At 41.9% G+C, this 17,898-nt stretch overlaps 1 protein-coding gene across 1 annotated transcript; it reads right to left on the bottom strand.

Moving 5' to 3' along the window:
- Nucleotides 1–952: 952 nt before the first annotated feature.
- Nucleotides 953–16,670, bottom strand: LOC5570075 (replication factor C subunit 1). The gene is made up of 4 exons (XM_021849036.1): nucleotides 16,409–16,670; nucleotides 15,398–16,348; nucleotides 9,942–11,060; nucleotides 953–2,182 (listed from the first exon to the last, which is right to left on the bottom strand). Exons 1-4 carry the CDS (start codon nucleotides 16,415–16,417, stop codon nucleotides 1,040–1,042), a joined length of 3,222 nt encoding a protein of 1,073 aa, XP_021704728.1. The 5' UTR covers nucleotides 16,418–16,670; the 3' UTR covers nucleotides 953–1,039.
- Nucleotides 16,671–17,898: the final 1,228 nt, after the last annotated feature.

Below are 17,898 nucleotides of genomic sequence, written 5' to 3'. Positions count from 1 at the left end.
ATCAGATATAAGTTGAATTTTACCATATATTTTTGAATAATTTTTCCAATCACGAATTTATAAGTTATATCGGTTTATCCAAAGTGTAATTTTCGTCGAAAAATTCAAAACCATTTATCTCAAAATCTGATAGCCCTACACAAAAACTGTCTTCAGCAAACTTGTTCATCTCGTTGAAATCTTCAACTTTGCTGAAGATATCATGAAGCTATTCCTTCAATATGTTTAGTTATAACATTTATAAAAAATCGACAAAAAATTCACTAGTCAAACCGTTACTGCTTTTGAACTTGTGATTGGAAAAATCACTCAAAAACATATGTTAAAATTCAAGTTATGTCTGATGTTCTGCCAAAATTTCATTCGAATCGGTCCATAAATAACTGAGATATAACTTACCAAAGTTGGTCATTTTGTATGGAAAATCGAAAAAGTTGCAAATGTTTTGTCCAATACTGTAGATCCGAATTTACTAGTTCGAGAGGCTCGAGGACTTTGCTTGCTCTAGTACCCTTATTCTTGAAGAGCTGATGATGCTTTCCTTGTAAGCAGACGGTACACGTGGAAATCGCATAGGTGTGCTGTTCCGCTCAAGAAAAGTAAAAATTTCTGCGAAAGAAATTTTCTACAGTGAGCTCTATTTGAATTTACATTCCTTTTCAACAATGTACTGCGATCAAAGAAAAATGCTTTTCTTGAGCATTTCTTGCAATAAATTTCCCACGCATCGAGATAGGCGTTTACTTTTCTGTTGAAGTGCATACTGCCCTTCTACGCCTACTTGTCCCATGTTCTATGTAAACCTTATGGACTGCGGGACAAATATGCGTAGAACGGCAGCATACTTCCCATAAAATTTTCCAATCAGATCGCAAATCTAGTAATATAATCGAACCGACCGTGCTATACGCATGGTATCATGAATTTCGGAAACATCAATTCTACGTGTACGTTCGAGTTAATACAGAAAACCTAAATTTATTCAGATTCATATAACATTAACATGTAGGGTATACCTGAAAAATCTCGCTCCAAATCGCTATTTTTTCTTACCTTTTCCGGAAGTACTAGCTTTACCCTTCGAACTGCTTGCTTTAGTCGCCTTAGCAGACGCTCCTTCGCCAGCTCCCTTCGTTGCCGGCTTCTTCTTTACCTTTATGAATGCATTGTTCTCCAGATCGTCGTCCTCTTTCTCCTCGTCGGAGACTGCCGCGGCGTTCTCTTCCCCTTCCTCTCCGTACAGTTCGCTCGTTTCGTCGGCAGCTTCGGCTCGTTTCTTCTTCACCGCGTTGACCGCCGAGTAAGAGTATGGAGCGATTTCCTTATTGTAGGCTCTCGTTAGGGCAGCTTTCACCTTTCCGTCCACCGAATCCATGGGATTTTTCTGTTTGGGCCACGAGGTTAGCTCGACCAGCGATTCCAAGTCTTCTCTGAGCAGGCGATATTCCTTAATGACGTCGAGTGCTTGAGGGACCCCTTCGGAGCCTTCTTCCTTCAAAGGCCGCACAATTGCATCCACCAGGAACGGAGCGTAGTCTAACCGAACTGAGAGACGCGAACCGGATGTGCTGATCCGGGTGTGATCATGAATCTCCTGGGCCAAGCGTTTCCGTTTCGAGGCTTTGGAGTTCTTGCCCAACCATCCGGGGAAATTGATTTGGCCGGTGAAGTTACCCTCCATGTATTCACCGGGAAGAACCGAGCTGTACATGGCCTGCAAAGGGAGGAGCGACCATGCCATGCTGGATCGGATTCGCCGGTCAACCATGTCCCCCCGACTCAAACTGTCCGCTGCGAGGGCGACCTGATCCATTAGTTGGGATTTAGGTACTCGAGGCGCCACCTTCAAATAGTTCTCCTGAACGAACAAAGGTGCTAAACTGTAATCGTGGAAGAACAGATCCGATTTGTCATGGATGGACATGGTTTTGTGTTCCTCTGCGGAGAAAACCTTGCGGACCACGTCCCATGGGCCCATCTTGACATCCTTACGAGCAGTTTCCGCTTCCTTCTTGGCTTGGTCGACGCTGAGGCTGCCTGCGCCAATGGACTTTCCGGCGCTGTACAGAGCCAGATGATTGAGCGTCTGCCGAACGTCTCCTCCTGTCCCAGAGATGATCTCCTCGAGGGCACCTGGGGCAAGTTTAAGGCCCTCTTTGAAACAAACGGACATCATGGCACCCTGGGGGAAACGAGAGTTTGATAATGATACGCTACCGACCATAATTATGAAAGAGTTGATATTTCAACAACCCAGATGATTATTGCAACATTCCCCAAAAAGTTAAGCATCACCTGAATTGAACTATATGTCCTTACTATCAACAATGTCGGTGTCTCCAGCAAAGTTATCCAGAAGCCTTATGACGATCATGAACATTTTGAAGCACAGTTATGTAGCTACTTGGCGCTTGTGTGCACATGTAAATTAAGTCATATCTAACTCATACTTCTAATTACCTAAAAAGATGTGTCTTTAACAAAATTGTTCAAACCACTGATCATGATCATTGATCATACTTAGTACATGATCCCGACGATCACATAGAATGCTGAAAATCAGCAGAATCAGCTGAAAAAAATCATTAATATTGTGCAAAAAAAATCGGCTAGGCAAAATTCATAAAAATATTGCTGCACTCAGCGAAATCCATAAAATCCATTTTAAAATGCTTGAATGAATTACGTAAAAATAGGTCGTGGTTTTTGAACAAGAAACAATAAACGTGTTTCTGTAAAAACTCAGAATAAGCCTTTATATATTTTCTTGGAAAACTCCAGTATGAATTTTGGAAAGATCTAGATCCTAGATTCTAGAGTCACAGCTGGGAAAATCTTAGAGTAACAATTGGAGGGATAAACGAAAAAATATCTGAAAGGCAATCCTGGGATAGTGTCTGGGAAAAAAAAATCAAAGTAATCCATGTAGGTAGTAGCGTTGGAGTGCTTAATGATTTCTTGGAGAAATTCTTCGAAACACCTCTTGAAAAATCACTGCAAGAATTAATTCTTTAAAGGAAATTCTGAAGGGATCTCTGGAGGAATACCTAAAAGTATATCAGATGAAAGCACTCAACAATCTTGGAGTCTTTCTTTGAAAATTCTGTAGAAAAGTCGCGTCATAGTCTTTGAAGGATTCTCTGAAGCCTCTAGTACTCTTCACCCGGATTAACTGCAAGCATAAAAAGGTTTAAAGAGACTTCAACATAACATGGTGTGCCTGAAACTATTACTAACGCTCTAATACCCAACCCCGCCTTTGGACGGGATACCTTTTGAAATTTTTGATAATTTTTCTTGTTCCGAGTCATCAAGATGATTTTATTTTTGGTTTAAACCTTGAGCCATAACACGCATATTAGAAAAGTTTTATAATGTTTGAAAAATTGTATCGTTTCATAACCTACAAATGCCTGGGTATAATTCAAGGTGTAATACAAAAATTTGGATATTTTATTTTTTTCTACAACCAACCTATCACAGAGGAAGAGCCTGGTGGAATTGAAGTAATTTCTAATCATTTTTTCCGTTAGTTACACGGAAACTGAAATACAGTGAAACCTCCATGAGTCAATGTTCCATGACTCAATATCGACTCAAGGAAACACATTAGAAACAAAATTTCAACATGCTAAGAAAAATTCAAATATCATTCACTGCCAAAATAACAAATTGATATCAGTCTTCAACATATCTTCCTGTGATCTTTCAGGTACGCTACACTAAAGAGACTAAACTGTTCGCTCGGTAAAATTATAAAAAAGACATCATGTCGAATTGTCTCATGATGTGAAATAATCGCATATCAGTTCCACCACAGATTTCCATACCGCGTAACACAAGAATAAACCTTTTTTTAGCCATCTTTATATTTTTCTCGAAGCAAATTATTATAGTTTCATCAAGATTTAAACATGTTCCAACATACTGGAAATTTACAACTAGTGTCGTGGACTTTGTCGCCAAACGATGAAAAATGCCGGGGGTCCAAAATATATACTTTGAGGGTCCAAAATATATTGGTGTGTCCAAAACAATGAAAAGCATTGCTTCACAATTCAATTATTTTCGACGGTTTTTGGATCCTACATGACCGTATGGGCAATTTTATCTCGTAGAGGAAGTTTTTCTCTACATTTTGGCATGTGCTTTGACTTGATTACGTTGTGCAATTAATTAATCGGGACGAAAAACTAAAATTACTTTCTTAGGGGGTTCAAAATACGACCGTTACCCTATATCGTGTATCAGGTACGAAGATACTCTATGCCCTGGGAAGTCGAGAAAATTTCTAACCCGAAAAGATCCTCGACCGGTGGGATTCGAACCCACGACCCCCAGCTTGGTCCTGCTTAATAGCTGCGCGTTTACCGCTATGGCTATTTGGGTCATATAGTCATACAAGGGTTGCTGTGATTAAAAATATACAATTTTGAGATTGGTTGTTTCCATGGTGTTGTGATAACAACTGGGACCCAACATTTCCCCCCTTAAGGTTTCATCATCCAATATGGCTTGAACCGGGCTGGAAGTTGAATCATGCGCCGTCCTCTCTCCAGGATTACTGTAGTCGGTTGGGCTGCTACATCCGTTGCAACTGGAGCTGCATTCGGAGTTTCGTCCTCGGCTGGTTCGCCTATGGACTCGTCGTTGCTTCCGGCTTCATCCTCTGAGAAACCTTCCGTCAGGTAGGATATATCTGGACTGGCCGTCAGTGGTTCTTCGAACTGCTGCGGCACTGGAAGTTCGTCCTGAATGCCGGTTGGCGACGTCTCTACTGGAGTTGGGAGTCCGAAACCATCGATGAATATCGATAGTGGAGAAGGCTGACTTGCTGAACTGCTTTCCTGAACACGTGTCTTTAGCTGGTTGGCATGCGACCGTATCAAGCGATGTCTCTCCTCAAGGAATACATTGTAGTTTACAGATCCAATCTCCTCGATGACGGTTGCTGGTTCCCACTGCCAGGAGTTTGCTTGATAAACCTTGGCGAACACGGTATCTCCGTGCTGGAAACCTCTCTTGACTGCGCCGTGCTTCCGGTTGAAAGCGTCGTTTTGCTTCGTCCTGTCTCTGGATATGATTTTTCCTTCGCTTCTGCTTGGCTTGAGTAATGATGAAACGGTGCGTAGCGGTCTGCCGAACATCATTTCGGCCAGGTAAACCTGCAGGAATGTGACCAAAGCTTCTTCTAGTGTATCTCCCCCTGAACGGATTTTCCGAAGGCTTCTCTTCAGGGTATCCACGAATCTTTCGGCTAGGCCATTTGATTGTGGATGATACGGAACGATGCGAATGTGGCGGATACCTTGACTGGTACAGAAACTCTGGAATTCGTGGCTTGAGAACTGGGTGCCGAAACGATTACCTCTGGAACGCCGAATGTTGCGAAGGTTTGATTCAGCAATTTGATCGTGGCTTTCGTTGTCGTCGATTTGGTTACGTGCACCTCGGGCCACTTGGAATAAGGATCTGCTATTACCAGGAAGTAAACCCCATCTACTGGACGTGCATATTCAATATGGATCCTCGACCAGGGTTTGGAAGGAACGGGCCAGGATTCCAGTGTCGTCTTGGTAGAAGTCTTGCCTGCAGTCGAACACGGGTTGCAGCGCTTGACGAAATCTTCAATTTCGCTATCGATGCCGGGCCAGTACACAAAGCTTCGTGCAATCGCCTTCATCCGGACCATTCCCGGATGTCCTCGATGGAACTGTTGCTGAATCCTTCGTCGGAACTCGTCGGGGACGACGACTCTGTCGCCGAACATGATGCAACCGTCGACAACGCTGAGCGATTCTCGACGTTGGAAGTAGGATTGAACTGCAGCGGAAAGATTCTTGGAGCAGCTGGGCCAACCGTCACGGATGTATTTTGCGACAGTTTGGAGTGTGGCGTTCGTTGATGTTGCCTTCCGCAGCACTGCGAAAGAAACAGGTACTTTCTCGGCGGCGTCGGAAAGGATGCTTACCAGATCTTCCTCGAGGCTGAGTGTTGCAATGACGTATTCTTCCTCGGGTTGCTTGGTTCGATCGATCAGCCGGGATAACAGGTCTGCACACCCGAACTCGCTGTAGACACATGTTGAATCTCGATGTCGTAGTTCAGCATAGTGAGTGCCCACCGTTGAAGTCGATTCGCAGTGTGTAGCGGAATGCCCTTCTTGGAATCGAAGATGGACAGGAGTGGTTTGTGGTCGGTCAGCAGTGTGAAATGTCGTCCCAACAAATATTTGTGGAATTTCGTCACCGCATACACCAACGCGAGAGCCTCCTTCTTAGGTTGTCCATAGTTACGCTCGGCGGGTGCGAGCGTTCTCGAAACGTGTTGCACCGCCTTCATTCTGCCATCAGAGAATTGATGAAAGATGACTGCCCAGATGCCAGTGCTTGATGCGTCCGCTGCCACGACGATTGGAAGCTTGGGATCGTAATGCATCAGGAGCAGATTTGATTGAAGCGTCGCCTTGAACTGGTCGAAAGATTTCTGGCATTCCGGAGTTCATCGCAATTTCACGTCCTTCTTCAGCAGCTGGTCCATCGGATGACGCAGTTCGTGAATATTGCGCACGAACCTTCCGTAGAAGTTAATCGCACCCAGGTACGATCGAAGTTCGGAGACATTGGTTGGCGGTGGGAGTGCAACGATAGCCTTCACTTTTTCGGGGTCTGGACGGATGCCTCGGTGGTCCACGATATGCCTCAAATAACCGAGTTGTGTTTGGAAGAAGTGGCACTTCTCGGCTTTGACGTGGAAGCCATACTCCTTTAGTCGCTGGAAGAGTAGGTTGAGTGAAGCTGCGTGTGACTTCATGTCCTTTCCGAACACGATGACATCGTCGATGAAAGAGCGGACGCCAGGTATGCCCGCAATCATTCCATCCACCACACGTTGGAATGCCCCAGGTGCTGATTTCACTCCGGGGGCCAGGCGATTGAAACGAAACAACCCACGATGCGTGTTGATGGTGAGCAGCTTTTTGGACTCTTAATTCACCTCGAGCTGCAGGTACGCATCGGAGAGGTATATTACGCTGAAAACGTTGCTGCCGTTGAGTTGGGCGAAGATTTCCTCCGGTGTTGGAAGCGGATAGTGGTTGGGTTCCAACGCTTCGTTGAGTCCCGTCGAGTAGTCCGCACAGATGCGGAATCGTGTTGAAGGGAACTGGTCGCTTGGGACAGAAAACAGGTTTGGCATTTGGTTTTAGAAAAAGCTTTACCTTCATTTTCTTCCAGTGTCCCAGTGAATCGTTGAAAACATCCGCGTGCTTCGTTCGGAATTCACGGATCTGTTGGTTGACCGACTTCGCCGTTACTTGCTTGCAGACGGAGTCGAGGAGAACCGACCACAGCTCGAAAAGCTCAATCCAGTCGATGCCTAACAGATTGAGGTTGGCAGCCGTCGTAACGAAACATCTTCCCCGAGCGGTTTTGCCGGTGATGCTGACGTCGCACTGGAACTCACCCATCAGATGAAGCAGTTCACCCAACGCGTTGATTGCTTGGATCGTTGGTTTTTTCATCGGAGGGTTGCCCAAACAGTTCCACGTTTGCTTTGAGATCACGGTGATGTCACTTGCCGTGTCCAAACGCCGTTGATAAAGGTTGGCACGTACTTACGCTTGCTGGAACTTTCAGCGATGTGGTTCACGATGTACACCCATCTGGCTTTGGCTTTTCGGGGTTTGCTTGATTTGTTTGCTGGGTTTGGCTTGGCGTGTGTTTTCTCCTCCCCGGATGAAACTGATTTCGGTTTAAAAAAAACAGCCACAATAGCCTTCCTTGTGGCCAATCCGGTTGCACTGTTTGCACTGGTGGTTGGAAAATGGGCAATCGCGCACAAAGTGCATCTGTCCGCATTGCCAACAAGGACTACGAGGTGATTTACCTTCCATTTTTGAAGACTGCTGATGAGAGTTTCCTTTTTTCTCCTGGACCGCGTGGACCGATGGTTTCGAACATGATTGGCGCTCGATCATCGATGTGTCCGCCTTGAGATTGACGAGCCGCTGATAGTCGTCGATCAGGGTTTGGAGAGTGACGGGAGCTTCTGCTGTTTCGCCTTCGATTCGGGAAAGTAGCCTGGCTCGGATGTCTGCGTTAGAATGACCTTTGAGGCCACACACAAACACCAAGCATTTGAATTGGTCGATCTTCATGTTCTTGAAATCGAAATCCTCGCATGCACGGTTCACCTTCCCTCCGTACGTGATGATGTCGTCCGCTTCTGACTTGACTAGCTGGAGACACTGGTACCGCTTATTGAAGATGGAGGTCTGCACGCCGAAAATTTTCGAGAGGGTTTCGACGGTGCTGGCTAAATCGACGTCTTTGGGAAGCTTCGGCAGGATGTAGTTAACGTACCGACTGTGTGACGGCGTGTCCAACTTTCTCAGCAGCAGGCGCACCTTGGCAGCATCATCCAGATTCCTGGCATCCGTCTCGAACAGGTCCGTGTACCGGCTGTACCACTTGTCAAAAGTGACTCCGTTTTCCGCGTCGAACGAAAATTCACTGATGTTGGTTGCCAAGGCCTAGAGTGTTTGCTCCGGGTTGCTAGGGGTTGGTGTTGGTTGCGCTAGCTTCTGCAGGAGCTCTGCCATTTGGAGTACTGCTTGCTGTAGTTATCCCATCCTCGTCGCCAAATTGTTATGTCCGGATTACTTCCGGAATGAAAAGAGCTTGACTTTTACTGCTACAATTAAATGTTAATTTATTGAGGATTTTGCCCTCTAATAGACTCACACCTAAATAATTTTGTCACACCAAAATATTCTCCCACCATGTTTGCCATATATTGGATGGCGTCGTAGCTAACAAAATCAACAAGTAACGCACATGTAACGCATTATGTTCGATTGTACATTGAATGCAAGGTGCGTGCTTCTATGAAAGTGCCATATAAACTGACGTGTGAGTATTTATTTTTCCACGTTGAGAATGTGCACGAGAATCTATTCCTCAACTAAACGAACAATATTGGAAGTCAAATAACTAATGAAGACTGAGGTGTCAGTCGGTGCCCTTATATAGTCGTACAAGGGTTGCTGTGATTAAAAATATACAATTTTGAGATTGGTTGTTTCCATGGTGTTGTGACACGGCATAAAAATTAACAAGGCAGTCTCTTCACTGATGTAAATATCGAGTTTCATTATAAACATGTGACGTCACTCCTATCGTACCATATACCTTCCGGACCACTAGATCATTTTTTTCGCAAATTTGTTCGAGGTGGATAGGAATGACGTCATCAAGTAGCTGTCAGTTTTCGGAGTATATCACCTTCTTAATTTTAGTACACCGTGGTGTTGTGATAACAACTGGGACCCAACACTTATGATATGTATTGGAATTCGGGATGATGGGTCGTTCGGGGATTTGAAATTCGAGGTAATGGCGTTTGGGTTTGGGTAATTGGATCCGGGGAAATGGGGTTGAATCCTATTAGGTATCATGAATTCCTCCCAGAATCCAACCAATAAATTTCAGACATTCTGTAGCAAATGTCAGCCCTGATAATAAGGATTTCGAGATTCTCATTATTAATGTTTTAGCTTTTACTTGATGTCTTGCAATGTTCAACCAGAGTGTTGCAATCTTGATGAAGCGATTCCACACAGTACCAAAAAATAATGTGATTTACGTCTTTTGGGATGCACATAAAAGAAGCGAGCCGAATGACGTAAATTGGTGTCCAATTTCAAATACGTTAGTGTCTGATTCGGGAAATGACGATCACAGTTCCATCGTTTTCGTGTCCTTTAACATGTAAAATTACATTTTTTGTTCAATACATCTTCAAGGACACGTTTTTGTGTCGTTCCATCACTTACATCATGTATCATTCAGTCATAACCAGAATTACGTCCAGAGTAATTTTCATTATTTTTAAGAGTGCATACTAATGGTATGTATTAAATACACTATCAACCGACTTACCTTAATCTGCTCAACACGCGGCTTATTGAACCGCAAATCGAAACAATAGTTCACCAGCGACCGCATCTTCTGATGGTTTCGGTCGTTGCACATGCAAATAATCGGCACATGACTGTCCTTGATGAGGCCAATCAACTCCTGGATCCCGCCGCGATCCTCGTTTCCGGCCATTCCGTCCACCTCGTCCATGATGAGAACGTGCTTCTTGCTAACTTTGTCGCCCTTGCCTCCCTCGGTAAAATATCCGAACAGGGATTTGTTGTTCAGGAGCTCGGAGACCTCTTCTTTCAGGAGCTTCTTGCTACGGGTGTCGGATGCATTGAACTCGACCGCATCGAATCCCAGTTCCTTGCAAACCAAGGTAGCTGTAGTGGTTTTACCCACTCCAGGGGGACCGGACAGAAGGGCGGCCTTGAAGTACGCACCGTCGTCATTTTTGGCCCAAGGACTCGGTCGGACGAGCTTCTTTTTGCCATCGTGATTCGAATGCCACTTGGAAAGCCAGTTCATGAGCTTGTGGACGTTGCTGGCCGGGCCACTTTGGCCAATGATCTGCTTAACGGATGTCGGCTTATACTTGTCGACCCAGGCCATGTTTTCGGTGCTGTTGATGTCCTTCTGGTAGGAGGTAACTTCTCGTTTGATGGGAGCTATTGGTTCCGACTTTATCGGTGATTTTTTGACAGGCGAACTCTTCTCGATTTTGACGGGCTTTGCCTCGGGGGAACGTTTTTCGATCTTTGGGATTTTCGGCAGCTTCGCTACTGGAGAGCTAAATTCGGAGTGCTTCTTATCCGGAGTTCGCTTGTTTTCGGGTGTCGTTTTCTTTTTCCGGGCTTCCGAATCATGTTCAGTTGTTTTACGTTTCTTCTCTTTAGAAGGCGACTTCTCCTCTTTAGGTTTAACTTTCTCCTCTTTGGCACCGCTTGAGCCACTGCCCTTCTTGGGAAGTCCTGACTTTTCCCGGATCAAATCCAACAGATCGTCTTCGGAAATCTGTGGAATTCCAAGCTCGTCTGCCTTTGCCAGCTTGGACGGTCCAGCATCCTCGCCGACTACCATGTGGGTCAACTTCTTCGACACGGAACCGACCACCTTGCCGCCGAAATCCTTGATGACCTAGTAAGAAACATAAGAAACAGGAAAGTTAATTAGAAGCAGTGCCGTAGCGTGCGGTTGGCCAGGTTGGCACCCGCCAAGGGCGCCAGCCGTCAGGGGGCGCCAAAATGAGCACATGGCAAAATTTTGGGACAAACATATCCAACGGAAAACAAATGGAAAACATATCAGTGAAAAATTTAAGAAAATCTAGGTTCATTTCAAAAGCAGCGTTACCAAACTTCCAGATTTGTCTGGAATATTCCAGATTTTTAAGTCTACATTTTACAAAAATCTGGAAGATCTAGATACAAATTTATAGTGACATTCTAAGGTTTTCCATATAATACATAGAAAACCAAGTCTTTTCTAGTTAAAATTTCTAAAACCATCAAAATTTTTGAAAAAAAAAAAAAACAACCTGACATCCCTGTTTATATATTACAGAATTCATAAGTTGAAGAGTCTTTTTAGAAGTACTTGAAATTATAAATATAAATAAATTTATATATATTATTTTTTAAAATTTACTTCCAAATTCCAAAATTTAAGCAGTTAGGCTTCAACGCTCTTCTTTTGTGAGCTCTAATAGCCGTGAAAAATGTTTTACAAATAAATCTGATTTGTGATGTTCGATTGATATTTGAAATGAGAATGAGCTAGTAGTTTTTATCAATTATATTAATTTGATCACACTAGATCCTTCCGCAATTACGCTTTCTATACTGTTTATTGGTAAAACTACATTTCTTCAAACTTTGAGAAGGTCGATAATCACTTAGATAGCTTAGATAGGTTTTCAAACACAGTTTTATTGTATCATCATATCAACAAAATTCTTTAAAATATATTCAAAGAAACTTGAGCATAAATTTCATGCAATCCTAAACGCAAATTCTGGGAAGATTTTTTTTGTTATAAAATAATGAGCAGAAATCTTACATTATCTTGCGTAAGATTTTTACAAAAAGGAAAGTTTGATTACAAGATGCTCAGCAGGATCCCGCAGATTTAAGGAGCGGATTCTCGCACAATCAATGACATAAGAAAACGTGAGTATTTCAGGCTCTTAGTAATGGTAGTATTTACAGGTAAAGTCTTCTTATATTTGGCTAAGAAATAAGTTTTGAGCAAAGATGGTTTTATTTTTATTTTTTTTTTCTATCTTTATTAACGAGACTTTTAGCCCTGGGCTAGTTCATCTCGGGACCAACGGCTTTACTTCCCTTCCGAAGGAAGTCGTCACTGAAATTTTTAGTGACTATCTCGGGGATGGGATTCGATCCGAGGTCCTCGGCGTGAGAGGCGTGTGTTCTAACCACTACACCAGGTCCGTCCCAAGATGGTTATATTACGAATAAAACTATCCAGGTTTTTACGCTGGCTATAAAAAAACGAGGGGTGATATGATTATGACATATTTTGCTAACAGATTTTATAGCAAAATCATAGCAGGCTGTAATTCTGGTTTGTTTATTAAATTGTCAAAAATTTTCACCACATTCGTGTTGCACCTAGGAGAATTTCGTAAATCAAATTTTATTAATGTTTCGGATTAATTTGTTCAATTTATTTATTTCACGTGATTTTAGGCTCCCCAATCAATCGAATACGTGGGTTTTAATTTGAACATCGCATAATAGGTACATATGGACATTGAAGAGATCTGATCTCAGTTATTGTTACTAGTAATATCAGGCTTCCGACATAGATTTCTGCTGTTCAAGACAAACTTAGAAGAAGATGTCCCTACATTTTAATATTCCATTCCAAAAAATAATCATCAATCAACAACCTTCACTTGGATCAAGAAATCGAAAAACCGTGCAATCTAACTTAATTTTTTTAGTCTTGGCCGTATGAATAAAATAAACCTAAACACACAATCATGCTTCTTTCTTTCCGAAATCTCGCATAAATGAAATGTATATTCAGGTACCCATATCCCAAATCATATATTAGCGACATTTGATAGATTTCCAACACAATTTCGAGCTGTTTGAATACTGTTTGGTTCTTCTGGATCAGGCCATACCCATCGATTGTCTGACAGCGAAATTTGGCAGATTTTTAAGCATTAGACAAATTATTATTCTAGCTTATGCCTTTCAGATATACTGGTGTTAGTTTAATTGAATTTCAACTGCATAGGCCAGCACGACCTCATTGAAGATTTCAAACGAACAGTTCATGCTTTGAAGTCCATGTTCCAATATTTAGTAAATTAGTATTTATATGGCTAATTCGACTCGATGAGTGTTGTAAACCTGCAAAAACAAACTGTTTGTAATCGTATACGAGTTCAAAATAGATAAAAAAAATTAATACTTGATCAAGTTAGTTGGATTGAAAAAAAATCTGACGACTATTGTCAACATCAAAGTTTTTCTATCCTTCTAGGATTGCTGAGATCTAACCATAAAAATTATAGTGTAGACAAGAAACATCAAGTGGGGGTGATCCAGAACTTTATAGCTACCCAGCGTAAAAAGCTGGATAAATAAATAAATAAATATAACTTAAAATAATTTACAAATATCCTTCTGGTTCTGCCCAACAAATGTTCTCAAATTATTAATGTTTTCTAATAAGTCCTTGGAGATAATTTAAAAATTGACTTGGATGAATTTTAGTGATACTAATAAAAAGTAAGAACATAGGGAAATTTTTAAAGCCTCATTTTTTTTTAGATGAATAAATTTGTGCTGAAAATTTTATTGACAGGATCAACTGCCGATTTCTACGGAAAACTGTAGAAACAATCTAAAAAACTACGCAAAAATGAATGATTCAATAATATAAATAAGATTCCTTTAATTAACGTTTTTGGAGCCTCTAACAAATTATATGCTTTTGCTCATTGCATTTCACAAAAAACTTCAAACTAATTGTCTTATGTATCAAGCACTATCTGCGGTTTTTTTTTATAAACATGCATTCAAATTTTGGAATTTCGTCTAAAAATTATCTTGATAATATCACCAGACGGTTCTTTTATACAAGGTATGTTAGATTTTTACAAACAGTTTCATAAACTTCAAAATTTAGTAAAGCCGTGAAATTCAGCATAATACTCTTTCAAAACGAAACCTCTTGGATTTTTTTTTTCAATATATTTAACGTAAACTTGTTCCATTTAAAGACAAACAAAGTTTTTGAGTTTTCACTTTGACTAGGGGGCGCACAAATGGAGGTTTGCCAAGGGCGCCATGAGGCAACGCTACGGCTTTGATTAGAAGTGATTGCGAAAAGAGAGACAACATAGAATATAGCAAAATTCTTGCATACTCTGAGATAACACCCTAAAAGCCATTGGTAACCACGTGTGTAGCTCGTTGTTTCTGAGCAAATGAAAAAATAAGCACACAAACCAACATCACGGGCAGGTAGATAATGATCCTTTCATCCCCATACCGTTGTTAAGTAACATGAAAATACATTCAAAAGCTCAGAAACAACGAGCTACACACATGGTTACAATGGCTTTTAGGGCGAGATCAGAAGTTATGCGAGAATTTATGGAGACATTTGATTAGAATCTTTGGTCGAATTTATCGAGTGATTCTTGGAGGTTCCTATTAGATTTCCTGGAATAATCCCTTGAAGAATTTTTGAGCAATTCCTGAGACAAACCGTGGATGAAATTACGAATAAATTCATATGAGAAATAACTGACAAAATTGACATTGGAAATCCTTGAGGGTTTCTCGAAAAACCCTAATGAAATTTCATCAAAAGATCTGGAATGAATTTTTAGGGATTTTCTTGGAAGAATTTCTGTAGAAGTTTTTCGAAGATCTGCTAGAGTAACTACTGGAAAAATCTCTGCAGGGACTCCAACTATACACAGCAATGAGAAGAAACATATCAGGGTTGGAACGGGAAGTCCAAAATATGTTCCACGTTCCAAATCCACGTTGACCAAAATTGAATCCGCGGCAAATACGCGGTTCTGGTAACTTATTATAAGAAAATACAATATTTTCACAAGTTGTGATAATTTACCCTTATTTTATAGTTCCAGAATTCTTATTATTCCTAATAACTTCATCAAGGACAGCAGTTCAATGGTCCCTAAGTCAACAGTATTTGACTTTAGTTTAATGAAATTTATTCAATCAGCCTCATCTTGCCCCGTTCTACTCTACTTTGAATCCGAAAAGCTGCTTCAGATTTTCTTCTATTTGCCATCACCAAAAAAAGTGATTTTAGTGACCATTTTACCATTTTGCAAATATCAACTTTTTAATTACCAGGTCGAAAATAGTACCCAAGTTATTAAAAAGTGACTCAGTTCCTACTTTACTGACAATATAGCTTATGGGGGTCCAAATGAACACATTTGGATCCCTACATACCTGAGCACACTCGTCCCGCTCCATCGATTCCAGCACTCCGGTCACCACAAACTGCAGCCCCGCCAGGCAATCGGGTTTTCCCTTGGGTATCTCCTTGCTGCCCGGATTGGCCGGCCCTTGCCGGTTCTTAAACTTCTGATACAGCGCCGCGGACATGCGCTTCCTCTCGTACCGTTCCTCATCCGTTAGGATGGACTCATTGGCGGATTTCTTCGAGCTCTTTGGTGTTGTTCCTCCATCACTGGTGCTTTCGGTTTTCACGACCACCGGTTTCTCTTTCTTCTTCTTCTCCGGCGTGGGCGTTTTTTTCTTTTCGTCTTTTTGTTTGTCCTCATGGTGTCCATGACCATTAGTTTCCTTTTTCTTCGCGGGACTTTCCTTATCCAACTTCTTAACGGAGCTCTCCTCCTTCTTCTTCGCCGGACTCTCCTTGTCCAACTTTTTACTAGAACTATCATCTTTCTTCTTGGCAGGGCTTTCCTTTACCACCTTCTTCTTGACCGGTTCCGGCGTTTCCGGTATCACTTCCTCCAACCCGAGCAACGTTTTCTCGAACTCTTCATCAGAGTGGATTTCGATTTCTTCCTTGATGGCTTTCTTGGTTGGTTTCGGGACTTCTTTCCTTTTGACCGGCGCAGAACTGAAAAAGTCCGCCGCATCGACCGGTTTCAACTTGGTCAAATCCGGCTTAGATGAGGATGATGAACTACTACTTTTCTTCTTTGCCGGGCTCTTTTTGCTATCCTCATCATCGGAGTCGATTACCCGGCGTTTCTTGTTGTGGGAACTGGACCTCTCGGGCGTGGGAACTGATTTCTTGTTGCGATCTTCCGGTTCCTCATCGCTGTCCACGATGACCTTCCGCTTGCTCGAACCGGAAGAGGACGACGATTCCTTCGGTGGGTCGGGTTTCTTCGCCTTCGACCCCATCGAGAAGAACGAACGGATGTCCTGCAAATCGGAAGATTTCTCTTAGAATTACATTTTGTAATCGTAATTGAACTTGTTTACCTTCGACATTTTGGATGGTTTAGTTCGGTGACGACGTAATGTTTCCGTGTCGGATTTCTATTCCTGGATAAACATGAAACACGATCACAGCAAATCACTACCACTGGGATGATCACTTTTTGTACAATAATTATGATGTTAACTCAAACCGAAGTTTTGTTAAGGTTTATTAATTGAATTTAGATCCGACTTAATTCAAAATGCGTGCTAGTTTGGTAGCTAGCGACAAAGCGAAGCAAAAGTTTGGCGGAATTTTTGTTTGCCGGCGTTTGACAGCTGACAGACTTGAATACGAAAACAACAACATCATGCAATAAGTTCTACTTTATCGACGTTTCAGAAGGTTTCAAATGCAAGTTAGTGGGGGCACCAATCATAGAAGAAATTTTGAAGGTTGCGTGGAAGTGGGCAAGTTGCACACAAGTCGGTACAATGCACTCTTGGAAACGATCACTTATGATAATAGAGGTAATAAACTATAGAGGAAGAATGTCGCTGGCGTCGCTGCAGGAACATCTTTTGCTGGCGGAGATAGGCGGGGCTATAAATGTCAACGCGAAAAAGTATGCAGTTTGACACTTATGTACCCGACATGTTTCTGAGCGAGAACAAAGGGAACAACAGCGACATTCGTCCTCTATAGTTTTCTATCTCTATTCTTATGATTCAAACACAGACAAACAGACGTAACACTTAAGCCTTGATTACACTACGCGCGCAATGCACGAACGTTCGCTCAAAAACATTCGTTCAATATTCGCGCGAACTGTTCGAGGTTCTGTAAATACGAACTGTTCGCCCATATATTACACAGTTCGAACAAACACGTCTTTGGTTCCATGACTGTTGGTCGTAGCAACCAATGTGTGGTGCATTAATCGGTCTTCAAAATGCCACTGCTGCTGTTCCTAATCTCAAAGTATATTATTTACAAACGATTCCCCTCATCTAATCCTTTTTTACTTCCAGATATTAAATCAAAAATCTCCTATGAATGCAAGAATGTTGAGAATTGTCTTCAGGAACGACCCAATAAACTTGTCGAGGAAATCCTTTGGAAATTGCGTCGGAAACTTAAGAACTTCATGATTTTTAGAATTTCTCCTAGGATATCGTTCATTGAATGTTTTACAGTCTATGCTATGCTAGGATATCGTTCATTGAATGTTTCATCGATTCTTTCCGAAACCCATTAAGAAGAACTTTTGTTCGGTGTCAGATTTTCCAGACCGGTTCCGATAGGGCTCCAGAAGTACCTACAGCAATCAACGTGTGGTTTATGCAGTTTATTTATTGTTCGTCCAAATGTCACATGAATTGGCGTACCATTTATAGTCGAGTTTCTTCAATTAATTCTTTACTATTTTCAGATGATCATTCTCAACAACTCCAAGGCGTTTATTCGAGTAATCCTGAATTACTCTGCAAATCCTGAATCCTTTGAAGATTACTTAAAGAAATTGCTCATGAACTTTTAGGAGCTTCATTTA

The sequence above is a fragment of the Aedes aegypti genome, chromosome 3 (genome assembly GCF_002204515.2).
Source record: "Aedes aegypti strain LVP_AGWG chromosome 3, AaegL5.0 Primary Assembly, whole genome shotgun sequence".
Lineage (NCBI taxonomy): Eukaryota > Metazoa > Arthropoda > Insecta > Diptera > Culicidae > Aedes > Aedes aegypti.
Note: the sequence above shows the minus strand (reverse complement) of the source record. Positions and strands in the feature narration are given on the sequence as shown.

Coding starts and splice junctions, on each gene's coding strand:
- LOC5570075 (XM_021849036.1), bottom strand. Junction 11,061..15,397: donor AGCGGGACGAGTGTGCTCAG/GTATGTAGGGAT, acceptor GTTTCTTACTAG/GTCATCAAGGATTTCGGCGG. Junction 2,183..9,941: donor CGCGTGTTGAGCAGATTAAG/GTAAGTCGGTTG, acceptor CGTTTCCCCCAG/GGTGCCATGATGTCCGTTTG.